General features: G+C 33.8%; 2 protein-coding genes across 4 annotated transcripts in view; both read left to right on the top strand.

The window, feature by feature from the left end:
• Positions 1-10,279, top strand: part of LOC107686092 (RNA-binding Raly-like protein) — a 23,660-nt gene extending 13,381 nt beyond the window's left edge. Inside the window, exons 3-9 of the mRNA XM_016482930.1 lie at positions 6,207-6,279; positions 6,388-6,435; positions 7,548-7,702; positions 8,227-8,340; positions 9,314-9,459; positions 9,586-9,623; positions 10,108-10,279. Of these exons, the coding sequence (XP_016338416.1) occupies positions 6,207-6,279; positions 6,388-6,435; positions 7,548-7,702; positions 8,227-8,340; positions 9,314-9,459; positions 9,586-9,618 (569 nt within the window). The 3' untranslated portion in view covers positions 9,619-9,623; positions 10,108-10,279. The remainder of the gene's footprint in view (positions 1-6,206; positions 6,280-6,387; positions 6,436-7,547; positions 7,703-8,226; positions 8,341-9,313; positions 9,460-9,585; positions 9,624-10,107) is intronic.
• Positions 10,280-10,826: 547 nt separating this feature from the next.
• LOC107686059 (leucine-rich repeat and coiled-coil domain-containing protein 1-like) overlaps positions 10,827-14,780 on the top strand; it is a 13,727-nt gene continuing 9,773 nt past the window's right edge. The window contains exons 1-8 of one of the 3 annotated variants that reach the window (XM_016482896.1): positions 10,827-10,912; positions 11,534-11,596; positions 11,706-11,911; positions 12,096-12,161; positions 12,999-13,166; positions 13,343-13,512; positions 13,654-13,803; positions 13,946-14,145. In XM_016482896.1, the coding sequence (XP_016338382.1) occupies positions 11,553-11,596; positions 11,706-11,911; positions 12,096-12,161; positions 12,999-13,166; positions 13,343-13,512; positions 13,654-13,803; positions 13,946-14,145 (1,004 nt within the window). In that variant the 5' untranslated portion in view covers positions 10,827-10,912; positions 11,534-11,552. Of the gene's footprint in view, positions 10,917-11,099; positions 11,597-11,705; positions 11,912-12,095; positions 12,162-12,998; positions 13,167-13,342; positions 13,513-13,653; positions 13,804-13,945; positions 14,146-14,780 lie in introns of those variants that run through there. The other 2 variants (XM_016482898.1, XM_016482897.1) reach the window with 2 other exon arrangements.

Below are 14,780 nucleotides of genomic sequence, written 5' to 3'. Positions count from 1 at the left end.
GTGTATGTAAGAGGTTTTTCAGTTATGTGTATGAATGAATTTCACTAAGGTTGATGAATGTTTTCACTCGTGTATGTAAGAGGTTTTTCAGTTATGTGTATGAATGAATTTCACTAAGGTTGATGAATGTTTTCACTCGTGTATGTAAGAGGTTTTTCAGTTATGTGTATGAATGAATTTCACTAAGGTTGATGAATGTTTTCACTCGTGTATGTAAGAGGTTTTTCAGTTATGTGTATGAATGAATTTCACTAAGGTTGATTTTTCACTTGTGTATGTAAGAGGTTTTCAGTAATGCGTATGAATAAATTTCACTAAGGTTTATCAATGTTTTTTATTTCACTAGTGTTTGTAAGAGGTTTTTCGATAATTATGGCCTATACGGCCCCTCATAAAATTGAAATACTTGCCTGCCATTAAGGCGATGGATATGGAGGTTGTGGTGGAGGTTTGGCCAGCACCGGTTCCAGAATTAAATCAATAATTAATATTTATAAAATATTTAATAAAAATTAAATATGCGGATGTCATTCCCGAAACTTTGCAGGGTGTAGACTATGTGTCCGAAAAACGAAAGTTTCATATAAATTCTGATGGATTATAGCAAAGCGCGCTCCCTTTATCACTAAAAAGCGTAACTCATCTTCCTTCATCGCGATCTTGCAAAGTTCTGTTATAATCAACGAGGCTCTCTAAACTGCACAATGAATCTCTTACATCGCGTCTGCAATGAGATGATTCACGAGCGTGCAAAACTGTACTTAAAAACTGTGGCGCTTTCAGCGGTGAATGAATTTTGACAAAACGTTTCTGATTGGCCATTGCGTTTAAGAAATCAACAGATATGTCTGTGATTGGTTACATTGCTCAACGCTGCAAAAACACGTTGCGGGTATTTAGCGCTTGGCTAAGTGCTCCAATTGCAGCGTGCCGACATCAGTGATTCCATGACTAACAATTTGGGGGGGCAATTGCCCCCCTCCCTTGCCCCCCTAATGTCGCACATACATACATACATACATACATACATACTGTATGTATACTGGCACCTGTGGTTGCAAAAATAATTCTGTTAAAAAAAAGTAAACATTTTTATTCACAAAACAACAGCAACAACAAAGACAAATTACATTTTAAAATGGAATTTACATTGGAAAACCAAGCAGCCCCTTCCTGCTGAATTAGCAAGACTGTGCTGCTGATTTGTACCTGGAAAGTAGAGAAATCATTAGTTTTAAGAATCTATTTTTCCATGGTGTAGAAAGTGAGTTCGTTGTGTCTGTGACTCATATTTACAGTGTTTTATTGCCCCCCTATGTTGGCAAGAAGAAGTACAGGTGAACAGGCATGAACCATAAAGCTGAAAAAATTATGTACACAAATAGTGCATTAGAGAAGAAAGTCTCCTTTTAATTAAGTGCATTTCATTATGGAGAATTAAATTTTGTGCAATACTATATTTTTAATGACTGAATGAGACGCAGTGTGCAATTTTTGCAGTGTTTTTTCAAAAGATCTTAATGTCTTTTTACTGAATGAAAATTGGCTAACGTTAACCACTAGATGGCAATATAAATATACCGTAGACATCCATGGCACTGCAGTGGCAAAGACAAATCATAACAAACGCTTATTGTGGAGGATTTATTCATAACTCTTGACCCCATTCAATTCATGCAGATTGCTTTTACTCTAGAGTATAGCAGAATCTAAAAAGTACTCCAGAAGAATACTAAAATCTCATAAAAAGCACCATCTGATATTTGTCTGATTATTTGAAGAGCACCTATGAATAAACCATATTGTGCCAAACGTAAGATTGATGTAAGCTTCAAAATAAGTATGAGTCAGATATAGGACCTTACATTTCTCTAACAATTTAGAATCTCCCAGACCTCAGTATAAGACTTTGCAATCATTGTTTTCTTTAGCTTGTCTAAAAAAGCTTTTATAAGAATATCAGTGTCAAAGTGGGTGCGTGTGTATTCATGGCACTATAATTAGTTTTTCTATATCTGAAACCCTCTGACAGATATGAAGGCATCACAATGTCTTAAATTTCAGAGCCTGTCATTAATTCAAAGGAAAAAGCATATTCCTGCATGAATAGCCTCCGGGCTTATAATGTCAATAACTACCAAGAATTTTCAAATGAACGACAGCAGCTGTTGGATGCTGTTCTTTTGATGTACAATATGATCCAAGATCAGAGACATTCTGAGACAAGAGTGTAAACTACATCAAATGTTGATATATATTTAGCCATACATTTATCCATACTGTATATGTTTGTAAAATATATGTATGTTCTTATACAGTATATGGTATGGTCTTAAATAATGTTTTATTTATTTATGTATTTATTTTGTTTGTATTGATGCAAAACCACAGTATTTATTGGGTCCTGATTAGTAAATTATAATTGTTTCGATTCTTTTCATATTTTTATTGCATATTTGTCAACACCCCCGTTATGTGTTGGTGGTACAGTCTGGAATGGTGCATGCCTGTATGCTGAACTCTGTTCAGTCAGTCTCTCACAGTGTCACTACGGTGAAGTGAGTTCAAGGGAAAGGAATAATTTATTCCTCAAAATATTGTATGCACAACCTAATGGACATGTACAGAAGAACAATGCATAAAAGGAAGCGGAATCAGAGATGTAAGTATTTTACAGACAAATAAGTACCATATTTCTGACAAGTGCTTTTAATACTTGATTTGTAACAGAATCGATAAAATATGAATATGTATAATAATACTTTTACAGCTTTGTAAATTAAAATGAACATTTTTAGGAAATGTTAGTAATTACACAATGTTATAGTTCTGTTTTTCTTTGATATATTAAATCTTGTTAATTATAAATAAATACATTTAATAAATGCAATTAAAATATTTGTTTGTAATTAAGCGCAGGGGAACTCCCATGGAAAGCATCTTCTAAATGACAAGCAACCAAATGTACTTATATGTTGTAAAAAGTGAGAAAATATGCAACTGTTTCCTAACGGAGTTATTTCTACTTGATCTCAAATGATGTTTAAGTAAAAAAAAATAAAGATGAAAAAAATATTTGGTGCAACCTAATATAGTTATAGTATACATTTGAACAATATTAAAATACTAATATAATAAAATACTATATTATTTAATATAATAATATGTAATAGTAATTAATATCATAAAATAATATTATTTACAATAAAAATATTTAATTTTCAGTTAATTTCAATGCTGCCTGATGAAATATATTTTTAAGATTAGAAGTCTTTCTTTCTTTCTTTCTTTCTTTCTTTCTTTCTTTCTTTCTTTCTTTCTTTCTTTCTTTCTTTCTTTCTTTCTTTCTTTCTTTCTTTCTTTCTTTCTTTCTTTCTTTCTTTCTTTCTTTCTTTCTTTCTTTCTTTCTTTCTTTCTTTCTTTCTTTCTTTCTTTCTTTCTTTCTTTCTTTCTTTCTTTCTTTCTTTCTTTCTTTCTTTCTTTCTTTCTTTCTTTCCACAACCTTTTGGCCAACTTTGCTGAAAGCTTTCAAGGAGGAAAATACATAAGAATCTTGTACTAGTTAAAAAATGTTGTGACCTGTCTGAAATGATAACCTCCTCCCTTTAATTTTTGTCAGAGGGTTCAGTATGTGTTCTCCACATTGAAGTACAGGACATTACCTTTAGTGGCTGGGCATGATTTTTTTCTCTCCTTGACTACAGAATTTACTCCTTTAACCTTTTCATATTCTTTGACTTACTCCAGAAGATTTGAAATGCAGGTTTGAACAGGCCAAGTAGTCAAAAAATAAATGACTAATCAGACATTTTCAGAAACGCAATTTCCTAAACCCCAAAAGCTGTTAAATTCGCATGCGAGTTGCATCTGTTCATGATGAGCATCCATGTTTTGTGTGTGTCTAATCAAAGACGGCAGATCAACGCAAAGTTTTGTAGCTGTGCACACACAAGACCCCAGGGATAATGAGCGGCACTGAAAATGGATATGATGTCCTCGAGTGTACAAACCGGTCCAGACAATTGCGCACATCAGTCACCGAATTACATCATGCCACAAAGGAATGAATAAAGGAAGTGAAGGAGATGTTTGATAAGTAGGTCAATGTATGGAAAAGACTCATTAGTGAAAGAGATACAACAAATATCAGAGGTGTCTGAATAATATTCATAGGTTACTACCTAAAACAGAACTATATGAATTATGTGACTGCAAAGTGATTTTCTTTGAAAACAAATAAAGTCCTTGAAGTTCTTTCTTGCTTAGTCAGGTATCTTGAGTCACTTTGTTTACTGAGGTTTATCAGAACAGATATTTAATTTAGAGTTTGGCATTCAGGCACAAGTTTAGGCATAAGACTTCAGTTATGTCTCCTCAAATGAATCACTCAGAAAACTCGTTTAAGCTGACAGGCAGACACATTGACATTAAGCAGAGGTCATCACTAAGAGAAATGTCAATCTTCTCTCTGCGCTAAGCCTGACAGACCTTTGAGTGAACAGCATACTGAATAGAGGAGGCCCGTTGGTAAACTCAGATTAAAGTATTGATATGGCTCCACGTCTGAAATATGGTGGTATTTTAGATGGTCGGCACATATCCAGTGAAATGTCTGGAGTGTCGTGGGACCATCCGCTGATTATTGGATGATTCAGCCTGTTTTGGATCGTATTGTCTCCCAAGAAACCATTATTAAGATCTCACAAATCCATTATCGAGAACTTAAATTGCTTGCTTCCCCATTAATGTCATCAAAGAGACTCAATCGTTCCTGTAACTCAAACAGTAGAGAATTGCACTAGCATCAAGGGTTTGATTTGTCAGGAAATGTATGAACTAAAAAAAATTGAATGGCTTGAATGCAATGTAAATGGCTCTGGAGAAAAGTGTATGCCAAATGTATTAATGTAAATCAGTACAGATTAACCATTGTGTCACCGTTCATCATCTAAAAAAGTTAATTGTAATCAAACTAATGGTAACAATTCTTGTCCCCATTCAGTTCATGAACTTTTGATGCAGATTATTTTTCCTCAAAAGTATATGAGAACCTAGAAATACTCAGGCAGAATATTAAAATCTCATCTGAAACCATTTGCTTGACTATTTCAAATAAATGTATTATGTCAAAAGTAATAAAAATCTTTTTAAAAAACATAATAAAAAAGAATAAAATAAAATGAATAAAAAATAATTACAATTTTATTTAAAATAATATTATATAATATAATATATTTGGATAAAAGCGTCTGCTAAAAGATGCATTAAATATAATATAATATAATAATATATAATAATATATAATAAAAATCTTTTTTTTGTCAAATGTTTTTTGGTTGAGTAAATGATGACTCATTTACAGTGTCATTTTTGTATCAACTATCCCTTTACGTTTCTTTGTTAGACACCGACATCAAACTCATGAAGATATCCTTTGAACCTCAAACACTTTAAGTCAACGTAATTACATTAATTTGAAGATAACTTTTTTTTTTTTAAAGCTTTTGTGTTAAAGTCAAACTAATGATAATGTTTCCAAATCGTCCACTCTCATCGCAGAAGTTTAGCTGTATTTAGAACCTGCTAATTAAAGAGGATGAAACAAACCTGATCTTCCCTATCAACTGTTTTCCCTCCTGCTTTTCAATTTGAATGTATTTTCCAATATATTCATTCAAATGTTTTGAAACTTCAGTCTCATAAATATATTCCGAGCGTGACTGTCTCCATTTGAAAGGTCTGTACGCTTCCATAATGAATTTGGCTCAGTCAGGCAAAGACTAATCTAAACTCTGAAAGTGCACTACTTTTCTTCACAGATTTAGTGCTTTGTTTTGTGCTTCATCAAAGTGAAGGCTGAAATTGCTTGTAAATGTCTTAAAGCCCCGAATTGTGATTTAGTGAGGCACTCAGGCAGCCCGTCCTTCTGGATAACGTGCCGGGTGACCTTGAAAGGCACTCAGGAGTGATTGTGTGTGTGTGTGTTGAGGCTGTTGCTCTGATAGCATCTCTCTTTCTGATGAGACAGATGAGAGCCATCAGTCATTTATTGTGTGGCATAATGTCTATGCACTTTCTCAGGGCGCAGAGGCTTTTCTAAGTCCATTATATTCACCGGCCATTGTTAGTAATTCATTTGAAGGAGACTATGATTAAAAGGGAAAGCGTATACTGTTTTTGTACAATGTCCTTTGCTCTTCCCACAGACATTAACATGGCTGGAGAACCACGTCCTTACAGGCCAAAAGTGGGATCCAAGCGACCTTTCTCCTTATACAGGTGAACCACCTAAATTGAATTTTTGAACATTTTTTGCATTGTGATTAGGTAGATATGGAAAGACTGAAATAACATTTTTCTCATCTTTTTTATTTATTTATTTATAAGTGGCTATGAATTTGATTATGATTTCTACAGGGATGATTTCTATACCAGGTATGTATATGCATTCACTTATGCAAATGCATGAATTCATAGATAATCTTTTGATACAGTTACATTGGTGTTCTAGTAGTTGAATTGGTAAGATCTTTTCTTACAGGAGCTTTGTAATAAGGTTTTGTTAATTAAATTTTTAGTTAAGATCCAACTTGTCTTGTATGACCTTTTCTCTGTTATGAAAAACTGAGGTAAGGTGAAGAAAAAAATAAAAGCTAAAAAGTAGAGGAAGAGCTTCCCCTAATAAGCATAATTAATGTCATTTTATTGGTTTGACTTCGATCCTTTGCTCAGGCTAATGATGAGCAGTCCTCTCCTGTGAGACATTAGCTGAATGTCAGAAAGCTGCTGGGTCGTTAACTGAGCACGCCGGTCATCTTTCCTCTGACATTTTCATGTGTTTGCTTTCACTCCTCATTTGGCAGAGCTGAGTTTTATACATCTCCATGGAAAATATATGTGTGCTAACGAGCAAAATTCCTTCAGTGAGGTTATTTCAAAATATGCAGGTATTAGCTAATTATGCTCATCAAGTGTTATCTCAGGGGAGAGGGACTAAAAAGTGATCTTGCTCTTTTGCATGTAGACTAAGATATTCTCTTTATATTATATCTAGCTTAAAGTGTTTAATAACAATAACAACAATAATAATAATTGAGTGACATTTAAATAAAAAATTTTAACAAGGAATTCCTAATGTGTATACATACAATATACAAAATTTTGATTTTTTTTTTTTTTTGGATAGTTATTTTAGTTTCTTATGCTCACAAGGCTGAATGTATTTGATCAAAAATGCAGCAATATACAGTAATATTTTGAAATATTATTACAATTTAAAATGACTGCTTTCTATTGTAATATATTTTAAAATGTAATTTATTCCTGTGGTGGCAAGCTATTATATCAGTTTTAGTGTCACATGATCCTTCAGAAATCGTTCTAATATGATGATTTGGTGCTCAAGAAACATTTCTTATTTTTATCAATATTGAAAATTGCGGTGCCTAATATTTTTAATAAAATAAAACTGTGATACACTTTTTAATGATTATTAATAATAATAATATAAAATATTTGTACAAATATTTTTCTATTTTTCTTTTCAGAATTTTTGACATTCATGGAAGACTAGCACCCTCCCCTCGGGCTATGATACCTATCAAGCATTCCCGTTTGATTGCACTCTCAACACGCAGGACAAAAAACTCATTCCAGCCAAAGATGTCCACCTGCTCCTCTTATCTAAGAACGCTGTCTTCAGGTTCCTTATGCTCTATGGGTTTGTCCATCATTCAAAGTCAATTTGTGTCATATCATTTCAATTTCCATTATCATATTTTTAGCACCTAGAACACTCTGCACTCTTAAAAATAAAGTTTCTTTATTGGCATCATTGGTTCCACAAAGAACCTTTACCATCCATGGAACCTTTTTATTCCACAAAAGGTTCTTTACAGTGGCAAAAGGTTCTTTAGATTATTAGAATGTTCTTCACACACACTAAGAAAAAATGGTTCTTTTAAGAACTGTTCACTGAAAGGTTCTTTGGGGAACTAAAACTGGTTCTTCTATGGCATCGCTGTGAAAACCCCTTTTGGAAACTTTATTTGTGTAATCAGGCACCTTTAATAACCTGGACTTTGACATAACATGTCCATACAGTTCATAATCTATTTCCAACCATAACCATTTTAAAACTAAAAATAATATTTTACAAAGAGCTGATAAAATCACAGTGATATATATTCATCCTCATCATTGTTTGTTTGTTTGTTTTTATCCAAGTGAAATCCGATCAGCTCCTGACAATCAAACAAGAACTGTCCCAGATAAAGATTAAGATCGACTCCTTACTGGGAAGGCTAGAGAAGATTGAACAGAAGCAGTTAGCAGAAGCAGGTAAGAGGCTGAAATGAACATTGCTGTCAGGGTAGAGGCCATGTTGGCAGGAGGTAGATTAAAAACACTTGTCTTCATCACTTGCAATGTCAGTGCAGGAAATCGAAAACAGCACCACTCGTGTCTTCACACACACACAACTTGGACTAGGAGAAGAGACATCCACATACCTGTGTTAGTTTTACTTACTCGAAAGTTTGCTAGCCTACACTGTTAAAAAACACTGAAATTTAAAAAAAAAAACTGCAGCTGTGATTGCCAGAATGTAAAAAATAGTACCATTTATTATACCAACCTCCTGAAGTACTAAAATGTGTTTTGTACATGTATGATATGCTGACAGCCATAAAAAACACAGGTGGTCATGAGAAAGCCACATGATGAATCAAAACTCATCACAAGTAGCTTTTCCACAAACTGAGGTAAACATAGAAGGAGCACAGTGTCTTACGTGCAAATACAAAACACCACCATGGTAACAAACATGACACTAAAATAATGTAATAAACATTCATTTAACAATAAATGAATAATGTGTAACAAAACCCGAATGTAACCAAGAAGAAACATAATAAAAAACTAGTTTTTTAAATTATTTAAATAAAAAAAAACATCAAATATGCAGTATCTCACAGGTAAAGCTGGCAATTGTCAAAATGTCAATTTTTTAATCTGTAAATTATAAAATGACTTGTTCTTTTTCGCGTCTAAAAACTGTAAATGTAACAGTATTTTATTATAAAATGACACTAAATGGCCCGTTAGATTTATAACAGTTTTTTACCATAGAGAGTAGGCTAAGAGAATTTACCAATAACTAATTAACAGGTTTTCACTATAGCATGTTTACAATCTATTACCATTAAAATTACAGTCAGTGTACGTTTTCTTTAAATATTCACTGTAGCTGTTGGCCACACTTTAATCCCATTATCTCATTCACCTTTCTGTCCGTGAACTCAATATTGTGTAGACACCCACAGGAAGCACGAGAAGGCCTATCAATATCTCTATAGTGAGACAGAAGAGGATGTGTATCAGGAACATCAGGAAGCGGGGTCTTGGGAAGGGACTGATGAAGGTGACGATGGATATAATGACAGGGCTAACAGTGAACTGGTGAGCTGTCATTGAACTCATCTGAATATGAAATGTCATTTGTTTTTATTTGATATATCAGCAAGACCCATTTGTATTGGATATAATTGTGTGTGTGTGTGTGTGTGTGTGTGTGTTAAATCCCAGATAGAAAACCACATATCTGATGTAGACAACTGAGCAAGGTTTGTACCACAATTAATGTCCCTTTATATTTAACATTCTTCTCTCTTTTTATTTGACATCATCAAAAAAGTATATTGCCTTTGTCTTTCAAGACTTTTGTGAGATGTACTGATGTCACTATCTGAGATTTGAGACTCCCTGCTGTCCATGTAAGAAGAACATAATATTGTGCAATTTATTGCACTCATTATTTTTAGTCAGACTTCATAAGCAACATTCATAAGCAATGCCCTGTAAACTAAAAGTCATTTTAGCCATTCATATCTGAGTACTGATCTCTCTGAAATGTCTCATCATTTGACCTTCAGTATCCAGCAAACAGAAAGTCCTCTTTCGCTTCATTCAGTGCATAACCAACAGTTTCTTGTAAAATACTTAAGAATGTATTACGTAATAATATAGCATAAACAGAAATTCTGTGATATTTCTATATTTAAAAAAATAGTGAAATATTTTATTTTCACTTTTTCTTTCTTTCTGTAGGACTGGGACCAGCACACCTATCAAGTTTACTATTTTTTGGAAGATATCCGGATCGAATTGTTCACCCTTTCATGTTTATTTATTTATATATATGCATTTTTCATTCATTCAACTGGTCATACATGCACATACATGAGTATGTATAGTCAGACAAAATGAAAGGATGAAAACCGTAACTTAATATGTATAATCATTAATGTATTTTATCTAGCAAATGTGATAAATTTCAGTGTCAACTGTCATAAAGGTTTACAGATAAATGGAAAAATTAAATTGTATGTGCATTTGATTTTTTTTGGACATTATAATTATACAGATTTAAATATTGTTGATTGAATGCACATTTATGTATTTGTAAACTATAATAAAATGATTTGTCTCACCCATTATTAGGAATATAAGCTACGTTTACATCTCTATTTCTTTTTTATTTTTATTGTAGTTTATAATAACTTATCTGAAAAGTGTGGTAAAAATATTTTTGTGTTTAATATTGTGTGACGCATTTGTGAAATAAAATCGGCCAGACATCAATTGTAGCAAGTTTTTTATTTTTGGGTATTTAACGTTGATTGTAGCTGTGCAATAATGTAAGCCAACTGAAAGTTTTAAGAGACATTCAGTTTCTTTTGGGACTCAACTGAGCTCATTGGAAACTTCTGAAACAAAAGCCGTCTATAGGAAGTGACTACGTACCCGGCCGGAAGTAGGAATTAGTAAGCGGGACTTTTAATTTCTACAGCGGTAAAAATATAATGGCAATCTTTGAATCCTTCGCAGGCAGTTAGAGTTTACAACAAGTCAGATAGGTAATTATTTAACACACATCATTTTATACATATTATTTATAGTATAACGGAAGAGGAAGTTATCGTGAAATCAACAAAAAGTAATCAGAGGCTAACAGAAGAACTGACGTTACTTTGCATTTGAAATTAAAGTTAACGTTATATTAAAGCTTTAAGTTACCTATAAATAGTTTTATACAACCCTGGCAGCTCTGCGCGCCTTTTAATAGCAGAACTGACCTGTTATTAACACAAATTACGCAATCAAATTTGTGTACATAATCAGTCTGGGCTTTGTTTACATCCTGTGTTGTGTTGTGTTGTCAAGTGCTGAACTGTCGGGCGCCCAGTGTCTAAAACTTAATGTATGTCAGTTCGTCGTCTTAGTTCTTATTATCTGAATTAAAAGACCCAGTTTAACAGTTACTTCGATTAAGCTTCAATCGTTTTTGTAGCAGCAATGTAAATAAACGTCTAGCTGTGTGAAACAGTAGCACGTTATGTTGTTGTTAAGGTATCCCTTTCATTGATTATTGTTGTGACCTATTCAGTCATGTAACACCCAAGAGGTCTGCGGGTTATTGTGGGTTATTGCTTATATATTTGACAGGTTGATAACGACGGAAACTTGTTCTCAGTGTGTGTCTGTAGCAGGTCATGGCTGTTAGAGAGCTCTGTCTAATTGATAAGGATATTTCAAGGTCAGTTAACCCATAGTCCAGTTTTACAGCAGAAGTGCCTGTTAACAGGCTGCACAGTATTTTAAGTACAGTGTGTGATTGTGACTTCACTGAAGACATTTATTTTTAGTCTACTAGAGGTCCCTCTGAATCCCAGTATTTCATCTCTGAATCTTCACTGTAATCGCCTCACTAAGATTGAGGGCTTGACGACAGCATGGCACATAAAACATCTGGACCTGTCATCCAATCACATCTGTCGTATAGAGGGATTAGCTTCCCTGTCCTCACTGTGCACCTTAAACCTGTCCTGCAACTTAATCACCAAAGTAGAAGGTAAAGCTCACACTTTTTTTAGGGCAGAAAATGTGGTAAATGTTTGAAATGCGCTGTAGTATAATTTTAATGGTAAAATGAAAGCGCGTCTGTTTTCAACGTGATCTTAAACCGTTCCTTCCTGTTATTACTTCTAATTAGGTGTCTTTGGTTTGTAATCTGTCAATACATGGATTTCTTTCAGGACTCAATGGACTAACAAGTCTCACAAGACTGAATTTGGCCTACAATCAAATAAATGACCTAACTGGTAGGTTAGATTGCATTCCCATCAATGTGTTAATTCTTGAGTAGTTTGTTTTTGCTCTCTGAATTATTTGACATGTAAGATAAGAAATGCCACTAACATTAAAAAGTAACCCTCTTAATAAAAAGAACCCTCTTATGTTTACCAAAGCTTCATTTATTTGATCAGAAATACATCACTTTCAGATAAAGGATCCTCAACTCTCTGTATCTTCTTAATGACTTGAAATTTATTTTTATTTTGCAACAGAGCAATCAACAATCAAACATTTTGTCAACAAGCCTTCTTCAGTGAATCATACAATAACATTTCCCACAATAATGTTTTTTTTTAAATCTGATTTTTTTCTGAATTTTTCAGAATGTTATTAAAATTTAGAATGACATTTTTATTTTGAAATATATAATTATTGACTATAATAGAGCTATATCTATTTTAATATATTTTCAAATGTAATTCAAAGCAAAAGTTTAATTTTTTATAGCAGCTATTACTCCAGTCTTCAGTGTCACATGATTCTTCAGAAATCATTCTAATATGCTGATTTGGTGCACAAGAAATATTTCTTATTATCAATGTTGAAAACAGTTGTGCAGCTTAATTTTTATGAAAACCGTGATACGTTTTTTAGGATTTGTTGATGAGAGAGTTCAAAAGAACAGCATTTAATTGAAATAGTACCATGTAAAAATCTTGTCACATTTTACCAGTGCATCCCTGCTGAATAAAAGTATTCATTTTTTATTTAATTTATTATTATTATTGAACCCCAAACTTATGAACGATAGTGTAGATCACAGCTGGACAACTGTGTATTCACTTACTGCTCTGTGCTTTCAGGTCTCTTGTATCTTCATGGAGCAGAGTACAAACTGAAGTACCTACAGCTCCACAGCAATCGTTTGGATAGCATGAACCACCTGCTGCAGTGCATGGTGGGACTGCAGAATCTGAAAGATGTTACTCTTAGCAAGGATGGTGCACAGAATCCAGTCTGCTCACTGCCAGGTTTGTAGGAAAAAACCCTGAAGGAAAATCGAGAATTTTTTTTCAGACAAGCAAACTGAATCATGCAATGGAACTGGTGTGGAAAATCTAAAATAGTCTAAAAGGGCCAAAAAGAATATATAAGATAGAAAAAGTTGGCAACTTTTTTCACTAGTATGTTCTTCCTTTGTTTGTAGGCTACAGAGAGATGGTTCTTCAGTCTCTGCATCAAGTCACTACACTAGATGGAGTAGATCGCATAGGAAATCCATCTCCTTTAGCAGAAGACAGTCCTATGGATGTTCCTGGTCTTGAGGACTTTCTTGAGTTTCTAATTTCATCAGACACCAGTGTTAATGAAGAACTGGTAAATTGTTTTTATGATACTGTTTATTTTCTCAAGCTCCTCAGATATTTATCTGTTTTTAGACTGAGAATGGCTTTTGAATCATCTTGAGGTGGTTATGAGACATACGTTTATGTTCAATGTGTTTTTTTTGTTATGAAGGCAAAGTCAGATGCTCCTCTCACTACTGCGCGGATTGATGAAGTCCTGACCCAGTTTCGACAACGAGGTGGAAAACCAACTACAGAAAATCAAGAAAATGAGCAGCGAATTAAAAAACTAGAGCAGCAGGTTTCCCATCTCATTCAGAAGGTAAAGAAAGGGAAAATTGATTACTACATTTCAGTTATCATTAATTTCATCATTAATGACCACTAATTCAGTCTTTTCATAAAAATAGCACAATCCAAAATTTAGGAAATAACATAATTCTAAATTGTACATTTGAACTTAGGTCCCTACAGGGGATGGCTTTAAAACAAACAGCGCTGTACCTTCTGTGATACATAAAGCAAAAAGAGACACCGATCAGACATCAGAGAGCGAATGTGACAGTGGAAAAGAGAACCAACGGCATTCCAGAATCCTGTCTCATCCCAGAGGCTCTGCAGGGAAAAAATTGACCAAGGACACCAAACCCAAACAATCTGACTGGTGAAGTAACTTGTACACATTCATATTTATAAATGCTAGGGCTGGGTAAAAAATATCGATATCTCGATATTAATTGATTCTCATTTTTACGGAACGATATCGATTCTTAAATCCCAAGAATCGGTTAGTCTAGCCTGTTTTCAGTTAATGGACGGAGCACTGAAGGGTAATTCCCATCCAATAAATCGCAATAAGCATTGTGCTTTGGTACTTTAAATATGAAACAAAGTCTCAGATTTCAAATTCTGTCCATTGTATTGCAATATTTAAACAATAAATGCCGTTTTGGCGCTGTTTAATGTGGAGAGACAGATCGCTGTAGCGCCTCAGTTCAACAGACGCGGTAGCGCGAGGCGCACGTGAGCTGATCATCTCCTCTACATTAATACCAGTTTCAGCACAAAATAAACATGACTAAACATCCGAAGTTAAGTTAAAAGAAAGAGTACAACTTTACAATCCGTACCCTGTCTCATGTAATCGCTCAATCTGTGTTTCAGCCACGTAAAGACGCCAATATAACGGCTTGTAAACAATATGTCACGTAACGTCACATTTACCTCAGAAAAAAACATATTCGGTGACCATAAACTTATTAGTCAGATAGAAAAATAAACTGTAGAGAGGGGCATTTT

The sequence above is a fragment of the Sinocyclocheilus anshuiensis genome, unplaced genomic scaffold, assembly GCF_001515605.1.
Source record: "Sinocyclocheilus anshuiensis isolate Anshui unplaced genomic scaffold, SAMN03320099.WGS_v1.1 scaffold930, whole genome shotgun sequence".
In the NCBI taxonomy this organism is placed as follows: domain Eukaryota; kingdom Metazoa; phylum Chordata; class Actinopteri; order Cypriniformes; family Cyprinidae; genus Sinocyclocheilus; species Sinocyclocheilus anshuiensis.
The sequence above is the reverse complement of the archived record's forward strand: the minus strand, read 5'-3'. Positions and strand labels throughout refer to the sequence as shown.